This window comes from Haemorhous mexicanus, chromosome 9 (genome assembly GCF_027477595.1).
Source record: "Haemorhous mexicanus isolate bHaeMex1 chromosome 9, bHaeMex1.pri, whole genome shotgun sequence".
Lineage (NCBI taxonomy): Eukaryota > Metazoa > Chordata > Aves > Passeriformes > Fringillidae > Haemorhous > Haemorhous mexicanus.
The window spans coordinates 10,738,066-10,763,802 of NC_082349.1; the positions used below are offsets into that span (position 1 = coordinate 10,738,066).

Sequence of the window (25,737 nt, forward strand, 5' to 3'; positions counted from 1 at the left end):
CTTTATTCTACTAGCAGTTGCACGAATAGCCAACACCCTCTGGGTGATGTCTCAGTTTCGCTGCTGGCGATGTCCTGGCACTTCTCCCATGCGCTGGATTCGCTGCATGGAGGAACATCTGCTGCACATGTGGGCCATGCAATACCCTCAGCAGGCATGGGCTGCACTGGTGGCTGCACTCCCTATGGCTCAGGGGGGGACAGACACACACCTTGCTGCTGGAGAGGCCAGGTGGAGGTGAGGCCATGCAAGCAGTGGGAAAGTTGGGGGATATCCGAGAGCACTGTGGTGCCAAAGGGAGCACGACACAAATCCACAGGCAATCAGGCAATTTCATTAGCTCTGCTGTTTATGGAATTGTGTGTGTTGCATGAAGATCACCATCAGATTTGGAATTTCCTTCTTTACATTGGCTCAGCTATTCCCATCAAGGCAGGCAACCTGAGTTTACAGGCACCATGACTTTGAAATGCACCTACTGGGATTTGCATAATACTGGTGTCTGAATATTGCCAGAGTGAGTGCAACATGAGCACCCTCCTGGTGCCTTTTCAAGACATCTGCACTTGCTCTTCAGCTGGCCCTCACATTTTCAGAATGTGGAAAAGCTGCAACTCTAAATTGCTCGTATTTTTTGACTTTGGTTGAGAAGGAAGGAGTGATTGAATATCTAGGAGAGAGCAGCAACTGTCAGTTGTATGGCCACAGACCTCAGAAGAGATTAGATGGTGACAATATTAGGAAGAAATTGTCTCAGGGTAAAGCAGGATGTGTAGGCAATCCCAGAAAGGATGTCCTACTAGGGCAATGATACAGTCTTTTCAGGGGTAAATCTTGTTTGGGTCTCTTCATTTAAGAATGATGGTACGGGAATAGAAACTAAAGAAATAAAAATCTGACTGGAGCTCTCTGGTTTTCACATTACAGCTGGGATTACTGAGCCAGAAATGAAGATGATGCTGTCTTGGCAGATGTGGGATAAAGGTTCTTTAAGGACTGCTGATGCCTAGCATGGCTAAATGCTTCTCCTCCATTAATAAAACTATAGGGCAAGGATGACTGGTGTTAGGTAACAGCAAAGAAAGCAGGGGACAAAAAAAAAAAAAAGGACAAACCCCATGCATAGTGTGGAAAAGATTAGAAGGGCAGACACACCAATAATTTGTATTTTAATTTTAAAGAATAGCTGTCTAAAAATTGAGTAATCAATGATGTCATTCCTACAAGTATAGACACTTTGCAAACTTTTGACACCTGGATTTTTTTTCATCCAGGAAATAGTGTGGTCATGACCATTTTCTAATTTCTTCATCTGCCCCATGAGCTTAAGTGGTTACAGACTTGTAGACATTAATGGCTACCCAATCCAGGTGGACAAGTTTTATTGTCCAGGACACATCCACCTGGCAACATTGAATGCCATGAAGGCACATTGCAAAGGGACCAAAGCAGGCCCTGCCACCAGCTGATGCTTGACAGAGCCCTTACAGACACACTGTGCATGCCTGGGTAGGAGCAGCTCTCAGCTATGCAGTGACCTGCCTAATCTCATCACGCTGTTGCAGGCAGGTATGTATGAAGGGCAAGCTCCAGCCTGCACTTCCCATACCAACAACCTTCCTTTGGGAATCTGGCCAGGAAGTCTCCCCCAAGGCCCACGTCACAAACTGGGTCATTTGCCTCCTGAGGTTTCTGTATGGTCCTCACCACAATGCTACCTGAAAGCTTGTTAAAAATCACAAAATACTCAACTAAACTTTTCTCCTGTCTCGGTCAACAGGGACAATGTTTTATATAGCATATCTACATTTTTTTCAGCCTTTCTTCTAACCATGACTAGAAAAAACTGGCTTACCTCCTCTCATAGGGCACCAGTGTTCATATTTCTCCTTAAATCTTCTGGAAATTGCTCTGATCTCCTAGGCCAGTCATAGAAAAGGATTTTTTTTTCATATGCAAGTCTTCCATGGTTCCCTTGGGCCATTCCCACCAATGCCTCCAAAGGTGAAACAGCTCCTGACCATGGCAACACAACCCCCCAGGCAGTATGGACTAGGCTTCTACAGAGCCAGAGAGATCAAAACCTTAAAACCCAAACAATGATGTCAAAACAATCATACCAGAAAGACAAGCTAACTTCCAGCTACTCTCAGGCAAAGGAATATGGCATATTCTCCACAGAATTCATCACAGAGACTCTCCCACCTCATCTTCTCAGTCAGAGATTTGGTAGGAGCCACAAAAGTCTGCCTCATGTTTTCACTTTCTTACAAAGCATTTTCTGTGCTTCAACATTTAGTCATGGCTCAGTTACCTTGACTGAGACACTGAATAACCCTGATGATGTGGTAGGGTATTCCCTGCTAGAATTCCTCCAAGAATTCCCCCACACTCTGTGGGTAGAAATGGTTTTTAAACCATGTGCTAGGATCACAGGACAACCAGCAATGAAAAGGCTTTCTTGCCTCTTCCTCACTGCAAGCCTCATCATGTCCCTTGAGCAGCCTGGCTGCCTTACTCACCAGCCATGCCTTCCTAAATTATACTTCTGAAGGGATTATTTAGAAATAGCTATTTAGGTGAAAACTCAAACTTGTGAAAGAAATTAAACAACCCTTAAGATGACTTCTCAATTCAAAAGCTTTTCTCGTTTATGATGGAGCAGCTTCTGTTCCCTTTCAGCTGAGTCCAAGGAGAGCAGGAGACACAAGGCAATGCCCACCCAGGCACATCTCTAAGCAGATGGGCTGAAGCTGTGTTTCAGCACAGGATGAGGCACCACAAATCTGTAACCAAGCTTTGCATTCACAATGCATTAAGAAAACTCGCAGTGGGTTTACAGCTCCACCAAACCAGAATGCTGTCCCAAGACTCATCCCACATGTCTTTCTCACAATCCACGAAAATCTGAAAAGACCCACTGTACACAAGACATTTAAGAAAACAAGCCCCTTGGAGGAGAAAAGGGAAATAAAATATTTGCAATTCAAAAGCAAACTCTGGAGTGAATCTGCCAGTAGCAGCAGCCACTCAATTTGTCACCAAAGGCAATGGGCAGCATTGGAAAAAGCAGATTCTCCCTCCCTAATGCAGACCCAGAGAAACCACCTGCTCAAGGGCTGGTCTGAAGTTCCAAACAAACTGAAAATACAGGCATGTGAATGGAACTTTCCTTGGGATGGGACAGCAACAACAGATTCACAGCCTCACTGCTTTCCTGAAGATAACAGGAGGAGCATGATGGCTCCTCAAATTTGTTTTAGGATATAAACCAGCCCACAGGTAAGGTTATTTAATAATCTGAGGAATCCACAGTGAACTACAGGGCTGGGACATTCACAGGATGCCCTAGCAAACACGCAGCATGACAAGGCCATTAACTGATGGAAGAAGAGGAGCTCCAAACAAAAGCTCAGCAGACAGCACAAGTTCTGGCAGCAGTGTGGCCTTGGCTCCAGCACAGATGGTGCTGATTGTGCCAGGAAGGTATCGTAACACACATTCTACCACAACTGGGAGTATGCTGTTGGGTTAATACAATAATGTAGTTCCCCAATAAAAGGTTCAATAAAACCTTCCCCAGTGCCCCATCCACAAGGTCTCAGCAGTCACAGGCTGTGACAAGGAGCAGGGGTTACTGTCATGCCCACTGCTGGAGGATGATGGCTGTTGGGCACCACTGCTGTGTGCCAGTTGTCAGAGACATGTCCCTGCAAGGGACAGACAGCCCAGCCTGGCCTCACTCACAGGCAGGTGCTCACTTGCTCCTATGACTTTCACTATCAAAGAGAATTTCTAGGTGCCACCGGCGCTTTCTGCACAAGTGACTCCTCCTGGCAAAGGCTGCAGAGATTCCCATTGCAGTCATCCACAGCTCATTATCACATGAGCAGGAAGCTTGTGAGCTCCCAATTTCTAGGGGCACCTTTGCCCTCACTTGGCTGCTTTATTGCCATGTGCCAGATGTTCAGGGATGTGAGCCCTAGCAAGCCAGAGAGCTCCCTCTAATTCACTAATGACAGCCAAGAAACCACCCTGGAACTGAGTACCAGGCTGAGACAGCTGCTTTGCATATCTGGAGCTTGTAAATTCCTGTTTGTTTCAGGAAGCATCTACTCTCCATGCAACAGAGAAACTTTCAGCTTTTGACCATTATTTTAAGAAGCAATATATGACCAAGCCTCCATCCCTCTGCAATTCCTCTGGTACTTTGTGTATTCAGAAAGAGTTTCTGTCACTGAAAGACCCAGGCAGATGCAGGAGAGTACAAGCACTGGGAAGCAGTGGGATGGGTTACAATATATATAGATTATGTCTCTTGGCAAAAATAACAGTCCAGGAGAAAGTTTAACTGTTCTGAGTGACTGGCCATGAGTAATCTCCCTCTGGGGATGCACTGGCAGCAGTTGTTTCATCAGCAAAGGGGTGCCTGGAAGTGTCATAGGCTCTCACAGCAATGACTCCAAGTAAGCACAGCTTGACCAGTCACCACAGAGGCACGAACAGCTCACATCTGTGACCCGTCTGCAACAGCCATGAGTTCATGGAACTGCAGGCTCTGGGACTCCAACCCACTTCCTTTCCACTTGGACACTGACTTATTAGGTCAGCCTGGTGCAATACTCCCCTCTGCTAACCATGTCACCTTTCTCCATCCCATACTACTTCTAGCTCCAACCAGTGCTATGATTTTCTCCTTTAGTTTATTCCAATGCTTGTCAAATGACTGAAATCAGGTTACCAGCGTTTCAGTCACTTGGATTCACTCACCCTTCCCTTTCTTAAAGGCAGGTCTACATTCTCTGGTGATACACTATGCTCTATCCTCCTACAAGACTTCAATCTGGAGTGCCAGCTCAGCCAGAACTCTGTGATGGAGACTACATTTTTTTTTTGCTGTTGACAGTGAGCATTTAGCCAAACCTGTCCTTTTTCTAGGTTAATGTTTTCTCTCAAGTTTTTACTTGCTTCCAGATTTTTCTGGTTTAGCGTGAAATAAAAAGCAGTTGAGCTTTTACATTTCCTTATGGCCATATTCCACTGCTCCTCCTTCTGGACACAGTATCTCCCAGGGCACTAAGGCACCACACAGATATCAGGAAGGCTGTTGCACCAGACTGTATGTAACACATAAAATCCCCTGCCTCACTATTCTGCTAATGCTTCTGCATCACATTGATTCATTTTCCTTATAACATCTCCTGAAAAATCCTCCTCTCTACACAGCACTTATCCCTTTCTCAGTATGCAAGTGCTGCCAAAAGACTAACACAACACAGAGCAAATCCCTCTCAGCTGCAGGGAGAATAAGCTTATCTGACCACTGACCCAGCAATAAATAGCCACTCTCCTTTCATTTACTCTTTCTCCAATAAGCTTCCTTTGATTTCACTTACTCAAGAGAGGACTAAGCAAGGATCCCAGTACCTGGCCTGGAATCTCTGGTCCAGCAGGTTCAAGCTGCTCCAGGTGCCTGAAGGAATTCAGAAGGTCTCATTACCCACCTGTGACTGTACCACGGACATGTGCAGCTGCCATCAACAGTCACAGACAAAGGAAACATCAGAGGACAGAGATCAGCCCAATTTTTAGGAATGTGTCGATTTCCACAGCAGTTGTGCTCTTTAGCAGAATGCTTCCATTTTCCTTCTCTCCATCCTGAGGCCAGAGTCCTGACTGTAACCACTGGTTTGCAGTGTGTCTGCACAAAGTCTTGCAGATGGACGTGTCAGATAAGGAATAAGCAACAGTGGCGTACAGAGCTCTCAGGTCATGCAAGTGCCTCTATATAAATCCAGGAAAGGAAGAAACTCCTCTGTCTCTGGAAAATCAGTTGAGAGAGAAACAAACTCTCGACACACAGAGAGCACTGGGCAGGCATTTGTCATTTTGAACCTACCACACACTGATGAAAATACTAACACTCACTACCAGAACAAACAGACGCCTACGTGCTATTCCCATAGCACTGCTCGTCCTCCACTGGGTCAGTCCTGCCTAAGAGACAGCACTTTCTGCATTGGCTTCCTCTAGAAAAAGCAGCTGTGTGAGCCACCTGCTTGCAGCTAAAGCCAATGACAGCGAGATCTCAGCCTCAAGTAGAGAGAAATCAGATGAGAGCACAAGAGAGCACAAGACAGATGTTTTCCAGCCACCTGGGCTGCATCCTAAAGTACTTGATGAACTGGCTCAGCAGTCTCAAGAACTAGCATTGATTCCCTTTGGGATATTCAAAACCCAAAAAAAGGTAGGGGATCAAAGGATTGAAAAATGGACAGAAGTTTAATAAGGCAGAAAAGGGAAGAGAGTTGAATTATTATTTCAATTCCCAGAATAGCAGGATTAATTATTTGTAAGCACCTGAAAAAAAACCCCAAACAGATTGAGTAGCAACCCAGGTGGATTTGTCAAGAGTGAATTATTAAAAACAAAAATCTTTATACAGACAAAAAAATTATCTCAGGGGGGAAGCAAGATATGAACTGGAATTCAGTAAAATTTCTGACAGATCACTTTCACAAACATGCCAAAAGCATTATGGATGATACAAGCATGATACAAGTTCAGAAGTGGCCAAAAAACTATCCAGGAGGCTCAGTGGGCTCACTCTAGGAATGGAAAGATGTTAATACTTGGGGGTCTGCCTAGGAACCAACATTGTTTAGTGTTTTCATTATCAACCTGGATGATGAAGTAAAAAGTATGTTTATTAAATTGCAGAGGACATGAATCTGGAAAGAATGGCACGTATGCTGGGAAGTCTGCCAAAGGAACTTGGCAAACTGGAGGAGTGTTCTGGAAGGAAGGATCAGTAGGGACAAGTGCACAGTGCTGCTCTTTGGCACGAGGAGCCAACAGCACAAGCACAGGGTGTGGAGTGGGGGAAGTGGCTGCTCTCCAATTCTTCCTGAGACCTGGAGTCTCCAGGAACCCGGCACCCACCTTCAGTTCCATGCCATTGTGGAAAAGGCCACAGAAACACTGGATGTATAGAGAAGGAGAACTGTGAGCTTAATGAATTATCTTTTTGCTCCTCTTTTTTGCTGTAGTCTGTACATTTTTAGGCACCGCACTTTCGGAAAAAGATGAATTAACTACAAACGTTCAAAAGAGCAACGGGAATTAAGAGATCTGGAAAACATCACCTAAAAGAACTGAAAAAACCTCAGTGTGTTTATTCTGAAGAACTGAAGGATAAGGAGCCAATCAGAAGAACACTGAAGTCATGCACAAAGCTGAAGTTCTTTCTGCTCTCTGCCAATCTGGGCACTGAAGCATGCAGCAAAGAGAACTGCAATCACTCTCCCCAGTCTAGCAGGTTTTAACAGACTATTTTCTGCACCTTTCCAAGAGCAGGGAACACCACACAAGAATCTACTGATAATGACTCGACTGCAAGCAGCAGGGGGAAATTAAATTTGTTTTGAAGTAAATCACCCCATCCTTTGAGCTTCAAGCTAAACACGAGGAGTCCCTGCAAATGTATTTGAGTTGCAGGGCACTGACACTGCCAGGACTTTCCCTTTCCCTGAATGAGGAACAAGAGCCTGACATAAAGCAAAGAAAATTACTTTTGACTCAATTATTCATGTTACGAAAGCCCACTTGTGCTTGCCCAGAGGTTGACAGGTAACTTCATCTGTCTGGTACAAGAAAATAATTGCAAGTTGGTGCCAGTGTTAGACAAGAGCAAAGTATGAGCCCTTAAGGCCCTCTGTGTAACAACTGTATACAATGATATTCCCAGACTGTTTCGTTATGTATGTGGTGAGCTGCCAACCTGCTCTCTCTGTCTCTAAACGCACAATATAATATGCCATGCCCTGAATACTAATCCATTTGTCTTCTTATTTGCTGAAAAGTCATTAAGCAACATTTGAAAACAGATATATATATATATATATATAAAAAATAAAAATATAAATAAAAATAAATATAAATAAAAATATAAATTAGAAAAATATATATAAAAGATTTGTAAAACAAGAACTGTACCCATTATTTATTTGGGATTTCCTGACAGACAAATTATCCACTGAATGAGAAGTCATTGATCATAATCTGATTCCGTTCTGGGTAGGTGAATTAAAGAGAGCAACCCTGACTATTAACAGGTCCGTGGTGCTTCAGAAGTGCACTCATGCAAATGAGGGGGTAAAATTTTTACGTTGGCAAGGCAGTGTATCCACCATTTCAGTGTTTTAAAATTAGACTTGATACTGTTGTTCTGGATGATACTTTAACCAAATACAAATCATGAATCTCAGTAATTGAGCAAAATATAATGGCTTGTGCTATTCAGGAGGTCACATTAAGTCTGACTGTAGCCTTTTCAACAAGTTGTGCTGCTGCTGCTGTCTCCTCCTCCCCTCCTGTGACATCACATCCTTGTCCTCAAACTCCCATTTCTTCCCTTTCCCATTGCTCTCTTCCTTCCTCTGCTCTTGAATCCTAAGAGTCCATAAAATCCATGCAAAATCTGGTCCTTTTAAATACTCTTTAAGATAACTAAAAAGTAATTTAATTGTTTGCAGTGCACACTGACAATCTTGAATACCAAGCCTCATCTGTGATGCAACACAGATTACAGAGAGATGTCTTTGTAGAACATGATTAAAGCTGAAGTCCATGTAGGTAAAGAAAGTCTTCACTTAAATTCAGCTGGACACAGAGTGGAACTCTCCTCAGACCAAAATGTGGCAGATGTGATGGTGATACAATGTCTGCCCATCATTACTAATTAGGTGACCTTCACAGTGTCAGCTGACAGCGTTCTTACCACTTTCTCCTTGTAAACAATGTATTTCAGCCACTTGAAATCCTGCCATTTGAATCCTGCCAGAACAAACAGGGAATCCTTCTCATACTGCTCCATTTTCTGGATTGCACCTTCAGGATACGTGATCCGGAGCGTTGTCTTGCCACCCACATCTTTTTCAAAGCCCTTCACTGGAGCCGAGTTCAGCCTGCAGGGCAACCAGAGAGGAGAGACACTGTCACAGATTCCCACTTACACTCAGATTCCCACTTGCACTCCTGTGTGTTGATGCCCAGCAATTACTGCTGGGCAGGAGCTCCCTGCAGCAGCTACTACAGTAGCAAATCTTAATTCTTGCAGCTCTTCATCACAAACACTTACGGAGGTTTGTACCAAGGGACGACAGCTTAATTAGAAGTTTCATAAATTCTATCATTGAATATAATGCAAACCATTTCTGCATCTCAACTCCTGTGATCTAAATAGGGTTGCAGGCTTTGGAAAAGGAAAGTGAAGATTATTGTCCTTGCCCATTTAGAGTAACAAACTAAGCACTAACATTTTAACGGCCCATTGCTCCTCTGATGTGTTAGTTGGGTTCTGCAAGGCTGTGCTGAAAGAGATGATGAAGCTCCTCATCAGTTTAAACAAACTGAAAGTGGTCTCATTTTTCAACCGAGCCCAGAGCTTACACCACTCACCTGCAGTGAGGCTGCATAGAGGAATAAGCCAACTAATAATGGTCAAAAAAATCCCATAGGATCAATCTACACCTCTAATTCCCCAAACTGGCCCATTGGGAGAGTGAGCTGCCTTGCAATGCCAGTACAAAGGAAGAGGTTGGGCTGGGACAAGGCTCAGCACCACTGCAGTCTCACAGGCTCCAAGGAGTTTCTGCAGTGGAAGTTTATCCCCCTCTGAAAACACTCATGCAGTCACACAGCTTTGCTCTCGGGGATGTTGATTTCTAGAGGAAGAGGCTACATATTTAACTGTGCTTTTGTTAAAACATTTCTCAGGAACAAAGTTTTTTCCCTTGAAAAAGCAAACTGCTTTGGCATGAACATCCATGATGACTTTCATGACATTAAAGTTTTCAGAATTTCTATTCAAGACTAAAAACCCAAAGCTGAGGAATTTTCACGTAACTTGGAATACAAATCTTGCTGACATAAAACAGCAGCCTCTGATGGCACAAGATTGCCTGCTTGAATTATTCCAGCATTCTTGAACTTGGTGGTGTTCAATATACTGCAAATTTTGCCATGTAGGAATGTTGGATTTGTCTTTTCTAGCCTGGGTAAGCATTTTACATTGGAAAACTTTTAGAAGAATAAAAATCTCTATACAATCTGAAATCATATTCAAAATCTAGAGAAATACATTCTTAAGCATTTTAAGCAAAAATACTTATTTTATCATCAGGAATAAAATCTTAAAGGCAAAACAATTTAAGAATCAGCACCACCACAATGAACACAGCAGATGAAGTCTTTTCCCATGGTTTATAAACCCTTTGTAGCCTGACTTTGAGGAACTAGACCTGAATACAATGCTCCCAGCCAGCCTGATCCGTTGCTTTTTCCTCTGTTGCTGATGGCACATTCACACACCACTCACTTCTTCTGTGGGCAGTATTTAAACTTTAAGATGTTGTGCTTCTTTGGGGCAGATTACCTTATACAAAGCAAAAGCATGCAGCTCTAAAGGTAACAGAATACTACCAATAGTATCAATATTCTGCAAAGAAAGCAAGTTTTACATATTTTCATCTGTTTTCTTTAGGATGAGGAGGTGCCTGCAGTTGTTTCAAATGCCACTGTGCAGCTCCTTGGCAGGGTTTTTCCCATCCCCAGCTGCTGGGTTCACTGTTTTGCTGCTTACTTTGTTAACACTCTCAAAACTTGGGAGCCCTACTTAGTATCTAAACAGGAAATAAACCAAACCATTTCCCCAGGTGAAATGAACTCAGGTGTCCAGCAAAGGGCCAGAGTGGGAGCTGCTGATGGAGCCACAGTGACAGAGCAGCACACCAAGGCCCAGGGCAGTGCCCCGAGGGCAGTGCAGGCAATGGAGCAGGGAACGTTCAGGCAGCCACAGCACCCAAAGGTGCAGATTCCACAGCCCAAACACCTTCCCAGGCTGGATGCACTGGTGGTTATAAACACAGCTGAATCTTGGAAAACCTCAGTTAGGATCTCAGGCCTCCTTGTACTGCCCATGGACAGGCAGTTTTCTCTGCAAGAAGTTCCAGAGTGTTTTTCTGTCTATGTTCACTGATTACATATGGAGACACTAACTCCTAACCCTGCCACCATGAAGATCCTTTCAGATACCACTCAAGTATCACTATCAGGTGAATCCCTCTCTGGTTCTAATCAGCAATTTCTGATACACACTTACTTTTGCCCAGTCTGCAATCTATTCTAAGGAGGCATTTCAGAGCACTGATGACTGACTGCTGCAAGAAGTCCTGCCAGGTAAATAGTGTGACAGCTGGGAATAACATCTGCACTGAAATCTGATAATGTCTAGTTAAAGAAAAACAGTAACTCACTCCAAGCTCTTTTAGAACTGACAAAGCTGAATTGGGCTATCTTCACTGCAAAGAACAAAATTTCTTGCTGCAATTAGCAAACCTCACATGGTAACGCAGGAGGCATCAAAGAACTCCACATACTGCTGGGTCACTCCTTTGTCCACATATGTAGCACATTTTTTCATTTAAAATTCACTCCCTAGGTCCCAAATATCATCCTTCAAATGAGTTCTTCAGTGTATGAAAAAAAGGATGTTATAATACGTGGGACTTCTCCAGCTTCCACGGGAATAAAGCAAGCAGTTGGATACATTTCCAAGCACCTGGCTTCATTTAACCTTTACAGTTGACTTCTCTCTCCTTTATCCATCCCACCAACAGCACAGGTGCTTAGCTGCCCTCTCATCCTCCCAGCTTGCAAACTGACATAGATTTACTGATGTGGAGAGAAAAAGTTGAAGTTTTCATTTTGAAATTAAATAGTGGCCTTTCTGATGTAAATCTTAGTGGGTGGCTTAGACCAGATGGATTGAACTGTTCTTTTGCTACTTTTTTAATAACCTGAGCCCAAGGAAAGGCTATAAACCACATTTTAATTCAGCTGAAATAACTACAAGTCATCTGACTATGACGAGGAATAAGAGCTCTTTGTTATCAACTGACAGTGGGATGAGCTGGGAGAAGGGTTGTAAAAATTTTGTCCTGTTCTGAACAGCCATCCCTGTGTCGAGCATACTGATGGAGAAGCAGGGAACCATTCACAGGAATCAAAGACTGAAACGGATCTTGGTCTTTTCGTCCAGAGTTAGAGGATATTTATTTCTCTCTGTCTGTCCTATTCTTTCCTTACACATGTGAGAGAATAGAAACTGTGCTAAATAATACCTGCCTTAAATTCCTTTATTAATCCCTTTCCTTCTTCTACCTTTAGCAAAGAATTTGCTATTTGCCATCACGTCTTAAAGCTGATTAAAGTTGAGAGAGATTACATCAGATACATTACTTTTAATACAAAATCAGTTATTGTACTAAGGAAAAAACACCAACTTAGAATACATTAAACCAGTTTTATAAACTTACATTGCAGTTTATCCCACTTTTATTATTTACCATAATAATATTTTGTTACTCAAAACCTGATAGAAAACTGCATTTTTTTTTAGTCAGACTAATGGGTCTGTAGCTCCCTAGAGCACATCCTCCCTCCCTCCTACACGCACTCTCTCACTCTCCATTAGTACAGGTATTATGTTTGTTAATCTCCAGTCACCCAGAGCGCCTCCCTGACTTGACAGATTTATGACTGAGAGTTATGACTAGACCTGTGATTTCACATATCAGCACGTTTTTCAGGCATTCTGAGATGGCGATGATCCAGGGCCTCAGCCAAAGCAAGAAGTCCTGACTCTGACTGTGGTCCTTGGCACTCCCACCACTCTGCTTCTGCCGCCTTATTCAACATTGTCATCTGCAGAGACACAGAGCCAAAGTGTTGCCAGATTCCAGGGCACACTTACAGGTGTTCAGTCACTGCTGGGTCCTCTCTCATAGAGGCTTCCTGCTTCCTAACACCCTATGCTGCACCATGCTTAGTCCTGCCCATCCTAACTGTGAGGTGCAGTTCCTGGGGAATGCTACACATGTATGACCAATAATACTGTCCTGAGCTACCACAGGAATGTATCTGGGAGCAGATCCAGAAATCTGAGTTACTGCTTGACCACCTAAGGGCATCACAAAAGCAGCTTTTAGAAAGAAGCCATGAAGGGAAGGTTCAAGTGATATCATACAAGAGACCACATTCCCAAGGAGCTGTGGAAAACAGAAAGCTTGAGGAATGCCTTTACCCTTTGATGTGATCATCATTTATAACAAACCTTTTTAAGCTCATGTCTATTTTTACTCTCCCTGTAAGTTAATGTTTCCATACAAAGGGATACTGTCACTAGTACAGGTTTAAGTTTGCCTGCATAGGAAGTGAACTGATACAGAAACTGAATATGGGACAAGAACTGTAATGTCAAAGACTCACCTGACAACAACATCATAGTCATCAATTTTTAACCCCAATGACTTATTTGCAAGTACTCCACCATTTCCCACAATAATACATCGCCGGCAGCTGAGACTGTGGAAGAAACAGAGGAGAGAAGTGATTTTTGTAACAGAATTTCAACCACACAGAGAGCACATATTTAGTTTGCATGCATCTAGAGAATCTGAGAACTACAGGAAACCTCTGTAAATATGAAGAATTAAGAGGGGGACAGAGATACACTTGATCCCCAGCTCACCTCATCTTGCCCAGGCATTACATGTGATAAACTACTTTCAACACCTCACACCACGTGTCCTAATGAGATGAGCTGTCAGGACAAGCAGCTCCTCTCCCCACACACCCCTGGTATGATGGGCTTGAATCAAACCCATCTGTTTACTTGAACCATCTCATTATTCATTCAGCACTGAAATAACAATAAACCAAAGGTTTAGTGAGGAAGTCTTCTCTCCAAGCAATTTTATGAGTGCAGGCAGATCTCGCCAGGTATCTGGGGTGTGCTCACCTTGCTGAGACAAAAATTGCTGCTGTTATCATAAGACTTCAAGAGACAGAAAAACATTAGATTGAGAGAAAAATAGACACACCCCCCCCACGCCTCTCCAGTAGGAAATGTATCTGGAGACACAATAGGTGAGGAAAAGGAAGAAAAATAACCTTAATTAACAAAGAAACAGGAAAGAGAAGGAAGAGAACAGTTTCTCGTGGAACCCTGAGTCACGAGAACTCTCTTCAGCAGATGTTAAAAAGCGATTTTGTTTTGAAGACAGAGAAAGGACTTCTTTCCAGCCATCTAATCCCAAACGCAGCTGGCTCTTCTGGCAGTGTGCCTCCATCTCTGGTAGTTCACTGAAGGAATACGTGTCTGCAGGGCCTTTTTCGGAAAGGGTCCAAGGCAATCAGTTGTTTGGAGCAGATCCCTGAACTAGGCAGCCTTCCTAGTCCCAGGCACAGTCAACTGGTCGCTTCTAGGCTGTCCTCTTTGTGAAAAGTCTAAAGAGCCAGCATGAGGAAAGCTGTGTTTATGTGGGGTCCCTTTTTGCAGAGCAGGGCTGGAGGGCACTTAAAAGACTCAGCTAAACCACTGAAGGTCACTCCGCTGACAGAGACGTTAGCTGGAGACATGTGCAGAATTAACAGCACCAGGAAATACTCAGGAACAGCTTCCCCTGCCCAGATAAAGTTCCACTGCAGACCGAAGCTTTTGAAAAAGAAAAAACTTCCTCATGCAGATGGACATATTAGCCCGGTATCCCCAAGGGCTAAAGAAGCGTGTGCTTGTGCTAATCAAACCACAATAGAGAAAGAATTTTATAGATGGTGGCATAGGAAAAAAACCCCAAGCAAACCAGTTCTGGCAACAAGGAGAAATCAGACACAAGATCTGGTTCAAGCAGTCTATTGTGAGAAAGAGGAAAGGGAGACTCAGCCCCAAGTACACCAAAATCAGTGACAAAGATGACAACAGCTTTGTCAAAACCTTTAAGGAAAAGGTGCTGTAGGAGGGAGAAAGAGACATAGTTCAGTTCTGGCCAAGTGATAATTCAGAAGGAAATACACTCTTTTGATGATTAGGACAGGAAAGTTTGACCTCCTAAAAAACAAACTGCTGGGTGAAATACTGTACCTTCTCTACTCAGCTGTCTCTCAGCTATGACTCCTTTTGAATTTTCTGTTTTGAAGAAGAGCATAGTGCTGAAATCCAAAGGCTGCAAGCTCCAGGCACTTCACTCTATCCTCTTCCCACTTACTGTTAGGATGTTTTTACCAATTCTGAATACAGATCTGCTTGTTTCAACCTCTAACCACTTAATTGCTTTCTTTGCTTTTCTGCTAAATTAAAGCACCATCTACTGTCAGCAGTCCCTTCCACATCTGCATGAGATCCACTTACTGAGAAAGCACTGTGTATAAACATCTGCCTCTCACAGGGCAGGCTGGTGAGCATGAGCTGCTGCACACGAGACAGAAGAACCAGTTCCACCAGCCAAAGCTGTTCCAGCAGCTTCATGGCCCTGCTCCCACACAGGACTCACAGACTGATCAAACCCCACTCCTAACCTTCTGTTGACCAAACAAACTGGAGTGAGCTCATGACATCTTGCACAGTATGGCAGCTCTTCTAGATCTTGACTCACACTTGTAGTATGTCCCTGAACAATTCTCAACTTCTGCCCAGATCTCCAAAGTACTGATTCTGGAAGACCAGCATGCAGAGCTAATGCTGCTCAAGGTAGAGTGCCTTTTACACAGAGATTTCACTTACATCATTCCACTCCTCTTCTTACAGTCACTGGTTTGCAGAATATAATCCTCATCTTGTAAACATGACCTGCATTGCTGCCTCAGTGATGCCTGATTTTTGACTTGGCTCCAGTGAAGGATGCAGCAAAAAAGCCAGGACTGACTTGGCCCTCCTGCTCGTTACTTTCCCAGTCTTTGGTTCTGGCAAATTTTCCTAGTGCAATTTCACATTTACTCCAGACTGGTTTTAGCCCCTGTGAACACCTGCCAGCAGGATTACACTACAAGTGTCACTAAAGGATTAATTCTCCACACTGACAATAACTTTTTAAAGCTGTGTAACATATTCTATTCCTAAAAAGGATACCTCTAAATGGTGTAGTATAGAAACAGAACATAATGGACTGAGACAAATAACTAATGTGTGCCTCTAAAAGTTTACCTTTACCATTCAAGCTTCTAGTTCATCTAAAAATATACCTTCTGCATAGCAAGATTTAATTTCCACAAACCCAAAGTAACATAACATCAGTTATGCTGCCATCCTGGCTCTGTCCTCTGTAGGATTTTTCCTGCAAAACCAAACGAATCAACTTACAGCTACCTCTGTATTATCTCCCATGTTTCTCCAGGAATGGCACAACATTTGCTGTTCTCTCAAACATTCCAGGAAGGGCTAAAAAGCAAACAGTAATAACAACAAGAATTCTTTATTTAACTCTTCAGTGTTTACTGACTTTAAAAGACATATAATTGTCATTTAATATCCTTGTAGTTACTAATAAAAGAATCACAAAGTATTTCACCATTGCTGTAAAATAAGACATTTTTCTATCTTTACCCCCAAAAATGAAACAAATACTTAACTGAATGGTTTGCCTTTACTCATTGTAATTGATAGGTTAATCACATTTGCCCAGCTTCATGTCTGAACCACTCTTCTACCCTCATGGTTCTGACATATTTAAATGCATTCTCCTTTTCCCTTAAGTCTGCAGATAAGATTTTTCATTAGTAACTTTCTGACCCTAAGGTCTCATCTTTGATCTTCTAACAGCTTAAATTTCTTTCAAATGTACTCTGTCTACTGATTGTGCCTGAGCATGGGAAACCTGCACAGTCACTGCTGGCTCCGGGCAAGTTTCTGGGTGAAGAAATACACAGTGCAAGCAGCATCAGTTACAGCTCAATTGTTTCTCCACAAAGAAGTGTGCAAACACCTTTGTGCTTGTTTGCACAGTATGTCAAAGCCCTATTTCTTTTCCAGAAGATTTCAAGGATTGAGCACATCAGACACAGCCCATGTTTCAGTTTGCTACCAGGGTGGTATGAAGGACGGTCATGGACTTTCCACAACAGATACTCCCTAAAGCCCTAAGCTGGGAGCTGCAGCCAGATGTACAGACTCTTGACACAGATACTCCAAGGTTCAGTTCATCTACACGAAGAGCAGGATTCATGCAGATTTTCTTGAACAATATAGAACTGTAAACATGTGTATGCTTCGTAGCAATTCCTATTTCCTCTTCTCTCTTATCAAAGTGCTTTAGGGATTTGTCAGGGGAGAAAAACCACAAAGCCTTTCTTTATGCAACTTTGGATCTGAAGGCTTTGAGGAAAGATATAACAGAATAATTAAAAAATACATCCTTAGGGTAGCTGGTGCTTAAGGAGGCTTAACATACTCTGGTTTGATCTGGCTGCTGTTACTTAAATGGGTGCTATCAACCTGAACCAGAGGGGGACACACACCTCTCTTGTTCTATCAAATCCTTTCCTCACTTCTTCAGGTAATATACTGCATTAGTAAAGACTATGATAGTTATAAGCTCAAACTCTCAGTGTTCTTTCATTACCAGCTGGAGGCAATACAAAAAACGTCAGTCAGGCTTTTATATTTATGTCTTTTCATAGGAAATTTACATGTCATCACCACAGAGATGTAACCCAAAAATCGACTGAAGTCCAGCCAGCAGATGGGCTGTGGAATTATAAATCAAGCACTGATCCATTAACAGAATGAGGGACAGACCACTGGAGGAGCCACTAAATCAAGCAATGAAAATCTCAGCAATATAAGTGGGCCTGGAAAAGCCAGTGGAGGGCAAGAAGTTTCAAACATGAGGTCCACTGACATCTGTGTTAGGGAGAAAGTCATGCCAGCTCAGAAGGAAGAGGTCAATGGTTCTAGAGAAAATTCTCTGGATCTCCAAACTTTCCCAGACAAGCTCAGGGGTGAGTTGTAACTCCTCCTGAACATCACTGCAGCTTTACCTGCCCCGTGCCCTGGAGCAGGAGCAGGTTACTACTCAACACAACGGTGCTGTAATAAGGAGTCATGAAGGAAGCAGAGCACCATGCACACTGTGGTACAGGTGTGAACCACAGCCTTTGTTCACATGCCCTCCAGCTGCTGCTAGCTATAACACAATGGAGGGATTAGTGGAAGTGAGTTGGCAAAGCTGCTGTGGGATGATGAAAAGTGCATGCATACCTGGAAGGATCACGTTTGCCTCATTTCAGCACCATGTCAGCACATTGTGTCAGGAAAGGTGCATCAGGATGCCCTTTAGCACAGGAATAATCAAACAAAGTTCATTTTCAGGGCTTACGAGAGGCAAGTGAATGCAACTTCTCAAGGAACAGCTTTGTGAAGGAGGGCACAAACAGAGAAGCTTGGCTAGGAACAAGAGCAAAGGCTTGGTGTAGAGATCCTCCACCACACAACTCTAATCCTCTCTTTCCTTTCTGTGCTCTCACGCACTGCTCTGACCTCACCTTTCCTGCCTCTCCCACCCTTCCCCTGGGAAAGCTGCCTTCAGTGTATGAACACTTACTCCAATGGGCTGGGCAGTGCTCACCCTCCCCACCCATCCCAGCCTCTGCCTCTCCTGCTGCCATTTCAGCTCTGTGCCCACACAACTCTTCAGTGGGAGGGGAGCTCTGGAAATGAAGTCACTGGAATGACCTGGGTTGAGAGAAAAGCTCATAAACTGGAATCATCTCACTGATCTACTTTGAAGTCCCCTTTTAAACAGTAGCAGCAGCACAAGGAGAAGGGCAGCAGCAGAAGCAAACATGGCTTCTTAGACTTGCCAACAGAGAAAATGTTGGTGTAACTCCATTCTGAAAAGAAGGTGAACCTGGAGCCTTTTTTCCTGCTTCTACAATCAGCCCACTGGACTTCTGAGAGCCTACAAGTGGAAGAGTTCACAAGACCTCCCAAGCCCAAGCCCTTGAACCTAACAGACTTGATTTGTGTCTCTTATCTAATTCTTCCACAATAGGACATTTTCTCAGTTCTCTATCATGGAACCAAGAATGGTTTGGGTTGGAAGGGACCTTTCAAGGTTCCCTAAGTCAGGCTTTCTCCAGTTGCTTCAAGGTGTTGAGCAAAGGGGAGAGGTCTGGACTTTCTCCTTGACCAGTGAGCAGGAAGGGAGAGACCCAAGGCTCTGCCCCCGGCACACTGGTGCTGCCATGGAGGGGAACTCTTAGGATCTGCTTGGAGCTTGAGACAAGATAAAAAAGGAGCTAGCCTTCCTCCACCAGTCTTCTCCACCAACTTTTTAGGAATCCAAAATGGCAGATAGCCATTGCTGCCAGCACTGGAATTCAGTGATGACCACAACTGTAGAACATTTCTGGAACAATACCCAAGTTTTCATCTGTGCTCTACTCACCAAGCTGGTTTGCCAGAGCAGCACTATGGCAGCCTTAACACCTCCTACAGTTCCCAAGCTCTTTCTTCTGATAACTCCTCCATTGCAACTCCATCCACCTCTTCCTTTAGGCTCTCACTTTCCAGCTTGCTATCCCAAGCCTTGAGTCCCTTTCTCTCATAAACACTTCTGGTTTTATCCTTCCTAAGACCTGCTCACTTGGAAGGGCTTTGGGAGGTATTTGATTGTGATGCATATGTTCTACACAACCAACATCCACTGATAAGGATTTATCACCATTCCCAAGGAAACAGTACTGCCCCATGTATCTGTGTGTTGACACACCACCAAACCTTGTTGCTGCAAAACCACAGAAATAAACGTATAGCCTGTTCCTGAGGTCTCATTTGCACTTGGTATCTCATGGATTTTGCATACATTTCATGGGGCTTAAGTGTTAGATCTTTCCTATCTGTGCCAAACTCATTATAAAGAACACAAACTGAAGTGAGCGGCTCATGCCAGAGTCGTTATGTTTCAGAATCTCCTGCAAAATTACTTTTAAAAAGCATGAAACATTCTACTCCTCAAAAACAGGTGAGCAGCAAGGGTCACAACTACATTAACCTTCACTTCAAGAATCTTCCACCTGCCCTCTGTCATTAGCACTAATTTCATATGAGCAACCTTCTGAAAGAGTCTATATGTGGATTTTCCAACAGATTAAAATCTTAACTCTCCAACCAGAACTGAGATAAACCCCAGATGGATGAGACTCAGTTGTGTGCAAAATCTCTAAGAAGGTCATTTGTAAAATGGTTTTACCTTCTAGACATAATTTCTCAAATTAATCCAAAATCTGAAGGCGAACCCTCTCTGGCACTGCTGTGAGGCAAGGCAAACTTCAAAGAAACCTAAATTAACACATAGACTGTGCAAGACTAAGAATAAGCTTTCACACAGAGAGTAACACCCAACTACAGCAGGCAAGCTCTACAATCAGCATGAGGGATGCAGAGACCTACACAAAGGCTGGTTAAGCTTATGAACTTTGTCACCAAAAGTGGGCAGAAGGGGAGCTGGGCCAGGAAATAAAACCCATGTGTTTAGAAAGCAGGAACTGTGTTGTCAGCCTGGGTCAAGTACCACTGGAAAGATGTATTACCAGGACTTTGAAAAGAGCTCAAGTCCCAGAATAAAAACCTCTGACAGCTTCTGAAAAAAACTACCCCTAATCTGGGAGGTGGTACTAAATTAAACCTGCAGGAAAAATGGAAGGAATGACAGAAAAGCAAGGACAGGAAGGACTAAAGAACTGTTACTGGGAAGATTATTGTCAGAGTGCCAGTGAGTTTCAGAAACAGCCTCTACAACAGAACTGAAGAATCAAAGGAGCTCCTTCTAAAGGCATCAATTCAAATATCACAGGACCCAGGAGACTGCTATCCTGTTCATCCTAGCACAGGCTTGGCCAACACAACCAAACATTCCTACTTTGAGCGTGAGGTATTAATGAAAAACATTGTTGAAATAAGCCAGTCCTTTCTTTCCTTCTAAAGTTTCTTGTGATTCTGTTGCTTTGTCAGAAAGGCTGGAAAAGAGCAAAGTGTTTATTGAAAACCTGCTATTTACCTATTTGAAAACGGGGCAAAAGGATGTCTTGGAACACCATATGAAACAAACGACTAGGAAATACTCAAAAACGAAATGATTTTTTCTATTTATGTTTGACTTGACAGAGGTCTCCAGAGTCTACAGATTTACTCTAAAGAGAACTTAGTTTTCAGCTCCTGACTTACTCATCCACATCCAAATGTATTGGCAATAATTTCTGGCAAAAAACATCTAACAAAATTTATTTAGGACATATGGAAAAGAATAATTTCTTCGGTTCTGAAGGTCTCATCTTACCTGTCAAGAGCTGGAGTTAGACGATAATCTTTGGTTGCTGACAGGATGGCTTTGATCAGATTATCTGGGGAGAAAGGAAGAAGACATTAGGAACAAGTTCTGACTTCTAACGGAAATGAGAAACAATGTGGAGTAAAGCATCTGAAGCAATAACTTGAAGCAACTGAAAGGCTCTCATTAGGAAGGAACACGAAGTTGAATATTCCTATTTTCTCTGGACAATGACCTTCACACACAGCCTGCAAAGACATGTTATGTGCCAAATTCTGATGCAGTGTGTAATTGCCTTGCACGGAGAGTGTCACAGGGAACAAGCACCGTACATTTTATAGCAGTGATTTCATATCCCCTGCCCTGAGATGAGTCTCACAAACACTTCAGACATGAAAAGGCCAGCATCACTGTCACTGCTTGCCTTCAGAAAAGCTTCTATGTGGCTGAGTGGGGAACTGGATGCAGGAACAGAACCAGGCTAAAACTGATGCTTTTTATTCTGTGGGTTACTTTCAGTTTAGGTTCCTCTGTCTGTCTTTCTTCAATTAAAGCACCATAACTGCATAAAGAAATTCCCATGGAACTGCAGCCTCACTGATACCCCGTGAATGCTGCAGCAACCAGGGGATGTAAGTTATGCAAGCATAGGCACACACAAATTAAATGAATTTAGTTGCAGAAGCACAATGATTACATATAAATAATTCTATTGGCTATGGAAACTTTGGAGTCTGCTTCCCTCTAGATTTTGTCATTTGTCCCTAATTTTTCCACCTCTCTCCCCAGAGAGATCCAAACTCCTTTACCATGACCCAACCAGGGCCAAGCAGTAAGGCTCTGGCTAGGTTGTAATTACAAAAGTACCAGTAACTTCAGAATCTCTGTACTGGGTTTGACAAAAAGTCCATCTGCCTCCAAATCCTGACTCTAACTGTGGTCTTAAGCAGATGCCTAAGAGGAGAACAAAACCAAAGAAAACAGATATACTTCCCTGAAATTCTCTACTGCTATTTAACTGTTTTCAAATCAGGGATTTCATATGTCAGACATAGCTTCTTTGTATCTGGTAACTTGCAATGATTTCTATTCCATGAGCTCAGAATCCTCCTTGATCCATATGGACATTCAATCACTTCCCTTTGCAATTTTGAATATGGCTTCTCTGAGCTTCATTTATAGTGGAAAAGATTGTGAACAATTAGTCCCCTTCCATCTTTGCCTGGGAGATTGCAAATAACTCTAAAATTCTTAAATATATCAGTCAACTAATTCAAGAGTTCTTAGGAAACACCCGTCAAAATGAACAAATAAGTCTCATTTCTTTACGAAAGATTAAAAACGGTACAGAAACATTAAGAAATTTATCGAGTGATTTTTCACCTCAAACTTACACAGCTTTCCTGACAGACTAATTACTGCAATCAGCACACTTAGGGGAGATTCTGTTCTTCTCCTCTGTGTCCTTCCTCAGCAGCAACAGGACAAATGTGTGGGATAAACACAGGAGCTCAAGGCAGCCCATGTGCCAAAGAGCTTTGTACCTGACAACAAGCAGGCCAGACACACGAAGGTGAGAAACAGAAAACTCTGACAATTACTTTGAGATTTGAGGAAGTTTTTGATATGGCAGCACTGAGAGCACCTGCCAACCATTACAAGCTGGGGAGTGTGATTACCTTCAGATCGTAGTGTGGAGTGGAGCAAGGGACGAGGCATTTCATAAGGGTAAAAGCAACTTTGATAACAAAATAGTGGTGTTTAGTTTTCCTTCATCTCAAGAATTTCTTCTGATGCATAGGCAGCAGGCTTCCCCTTCAACAGGAATGCTATTCCCTTAAATCTGCCCTAAAAGCAGTAGGTTGCTGTGACCTCTAATGGCATCATGCCACAGTCCTCTCCTTGGCCTGCTTCACACCTTGGCTTTTGCTGGACAGCATACTTTACTGACGTTGTTTTCCCACATTCTCAGAGAAGACATCAAAGGATTGCATGTCAAGGGCTGCAACCTCCCATCTACCAAGCTTTTGTTATGCCAGGTTTGCTCTACCACCCACAAGTTACACCCTGCACTACTTGGAGACCATCCCATGGACTATTTTAGAAAAAAACATTAAAAGAATACAGTTGAGTGATGCACTCAAAAGATTCTGGTTTACTCATCTTGCAAGATAATTAGCAATGCCTTCTCAGTGAATGCTCAGGAATGAAATAAAACTACTTTAAGAGTGGATGTGGCAGCATTTGGAATGGAGGTGCTTCCCAAACAAAAACAAAGCAAACAGCAATATTGAGTAATCAGTACAGATTATGAAGGGACAAATAACTCTTCAGCAGACTCCACAGTCCAACAATACATGGCATCCAAAAGTTTTGGAAGTTGCACAAATCTCAGTGTTACTATTCAAAATTGCTGAATGAAGTTCAATAAAAGACAAAGTACTTTACTGTCAAGTGTTCACCCACATCAGGAATGAAGGTGGCACTAAGTTCATCTGGTCTAGCCCTCTTTTTGGAAGCCAGGACCAGGAGCTACAAGCCAGGAAAAGCTAATGGCTGGGGCAGGGGACAGGCACTAGAGCTTTCTGGTTGAGCTGGAACTCTACTGCACTGTTGCAGGTGGGCACTTGCACTTGAACCTTGATGCTGGCACAAGGATGGAAAGACAAGACCTCCTCCAGAAGGAGTTACTGTATTTTCTGTATTTTCCTGGGGAAAGGTTTGGAGGATCACCAGATGCTGCTGTGGCTGACCTGCAACCTTGCACAAGACCACAAAGCCGTTGGGAACAATAAGGAACCACTGGCAGGATCTTTTAATATAGCTGGGGCAAGGTGGAGGATCACTTACAATCACCCCCTGCAAAGACTATTGCAGGTATCTGATATCAGGGCTCACTTCCAGACTGTGACTAAAGAGAACTGGGCACCAGGAAAGCAGGTGCATTATGTAAAGTCAATTGATGAGACATGCTCTCTCCAGGGTAAGAAACTGAAGGGGTGGTGAGCACAGTCTGCCTTAGACACCCAGGTACTGAGTGAAAATAATGGGTGCAAGTATATGTAACAAATACTACAAATTAAAATTCCTTCCTGCTTCAAGTAACAGGATTTGTGCACAGCCACTGCCTGCAAGTCAAGGACTGAAAGAAATTTTGCAAGGACAAAAGAAAGGCTAAGTTGTCTACATGAACACATCAGCAGGGCAAGCAATCTACTGCAGTTTTCTGCAGCCATAGCCTATTATATATATTTTTTTTGTCATGGAGAATTTAGATCACTGGGGAGAGTGGGAGATTATTTAACCCATTCATCCATCAACCACTATGCATGCACTCTCACTATAAAAACAAAGCAAGAAGCCTCTGCACATTTTTCTCCCATCTATAGGAGGAGTCAACTACATTTATCTAAGAATCCTGAGTTATCTTGACATATTCTATCAACTTTGCCTTACAACATCAGAAGATTCAAAAGCCAGCTTGGTACTGAATGATTCGTCTGAAAACAAGTACATATTGACTTCAGGTTGACCCTAAAATTTTCAGACATTTGGAAAAACTAAATAGTTAGAAATTAGGCAGACAGTGACCACACAGTGAGAATCAGCCCAAGTCTCAATTCTAGCCTTTTTCTCTGTTATTTATGTGAAGGAATAGAGGAAACCTTCACCGTAAATGTCAACAACACTTAAAATTGTTGTTTCTAATGCAGAAACTTCTTGCTTGTATCACCAAAAAAAAGATGGGAGGCCTTACCAGTCCACAGGGCTTACTGCAGGCATCTCACAGGGTCTACCTTCTGCCTGCCTGAAAGCAGGCAAACTGGGATGTTTGTGCACTCTCAAGTGGCCAAGAGAAGAGGCTGTAATGTTTCAAGTTGTGTTATACCAGCCACCTTCCTCAAAACCCAGCACCCCTGCATGCCCCTGCTGGCAGCAGTAAGTGTGTGAATGCCCTGCCTCAGGGTCAGGGGACAGCACAGTGCTGCAGTGCTCTGTGTCTGCCCTGGGAGCCACGGCCAGTGCCCATCTCCTCTGGTGGTCACCCAGCTGCCACCTCTCCAGCCAGCCCTTGTGCAGGTCCTGGGCATCAGCCCCAGCTTTTGGGAATAGACTGACTGGAGTGAGGTTGACTGACATCCTGTGAAGTCTGCCAGGAGGCTGCACATGGGTCCCTGTCCCACGGTAACAGAGTGCCACGTGTGTGTCAGCCTTGTGGGGAGAGTAAGCTAAACACTACCAATGCTATGGATTAAACAAATCACAGTATTTACAAACAAATTCTTAGCACAAGCCAGTACATACACTTTTTTTTCAATACACCACCCAAAAGTTCAGCTCTGTATAAAATTCTTCCTTCAGCATTTTTTTTTACCTTAAGGTCTTGCTCCAAATGGGAGCTGAGGAATGACCTTTACCAGAAAAGTTTTCATATCTTTTGAGGAATAATCTTTACAGCAGGTCAAGGGAGGTGATTCTTCCACTCTACTTAACCCTAGTGAGGTGGCATCTGAAGTGCTGTGTCCAGTCCTGGGCTCCTCAGGACAGAAAATATGGAGCTCCTGGACCGAGT

General features: G+C 43.2%; 1 protein-coding gene across 11 annotated transcripts in view; it reads right to left on the reverse strand.

Annotated features, from left to right (window-relative positions):
- ST3GAL3 (ST3 beta-galactoside alpha-2,3-sialyltransferase 3) overlaps positions 1-25,737 on the reverse strand; it is a 187,305-nt gene that overhangs the window by 36,681 nt on the left and 124,887 nt on the right. For all 11 annotated transcript variants that reach the window (XM_059853992.1, XM_059853997.1, XM_059853991.1 and 8 more), the window contains 3 exons: positions 21,174-21,237; positions 13,330-13,425; positions 8,780-8,966 (listed from right to left, as the gene is read on the reverse strand). In XM_059853992.1, coding sequence (XP_059709975.1) covers positions 8,780-8,966; positions 13,330-13,425; positions 21,174-21,237 — 347 coding nt within the window. The remainder of the gene's footprint in view (positions 1-8,779; positions 8,967-13,329; positions 13,426-21,173; positions 21,238-25,737) is intronic.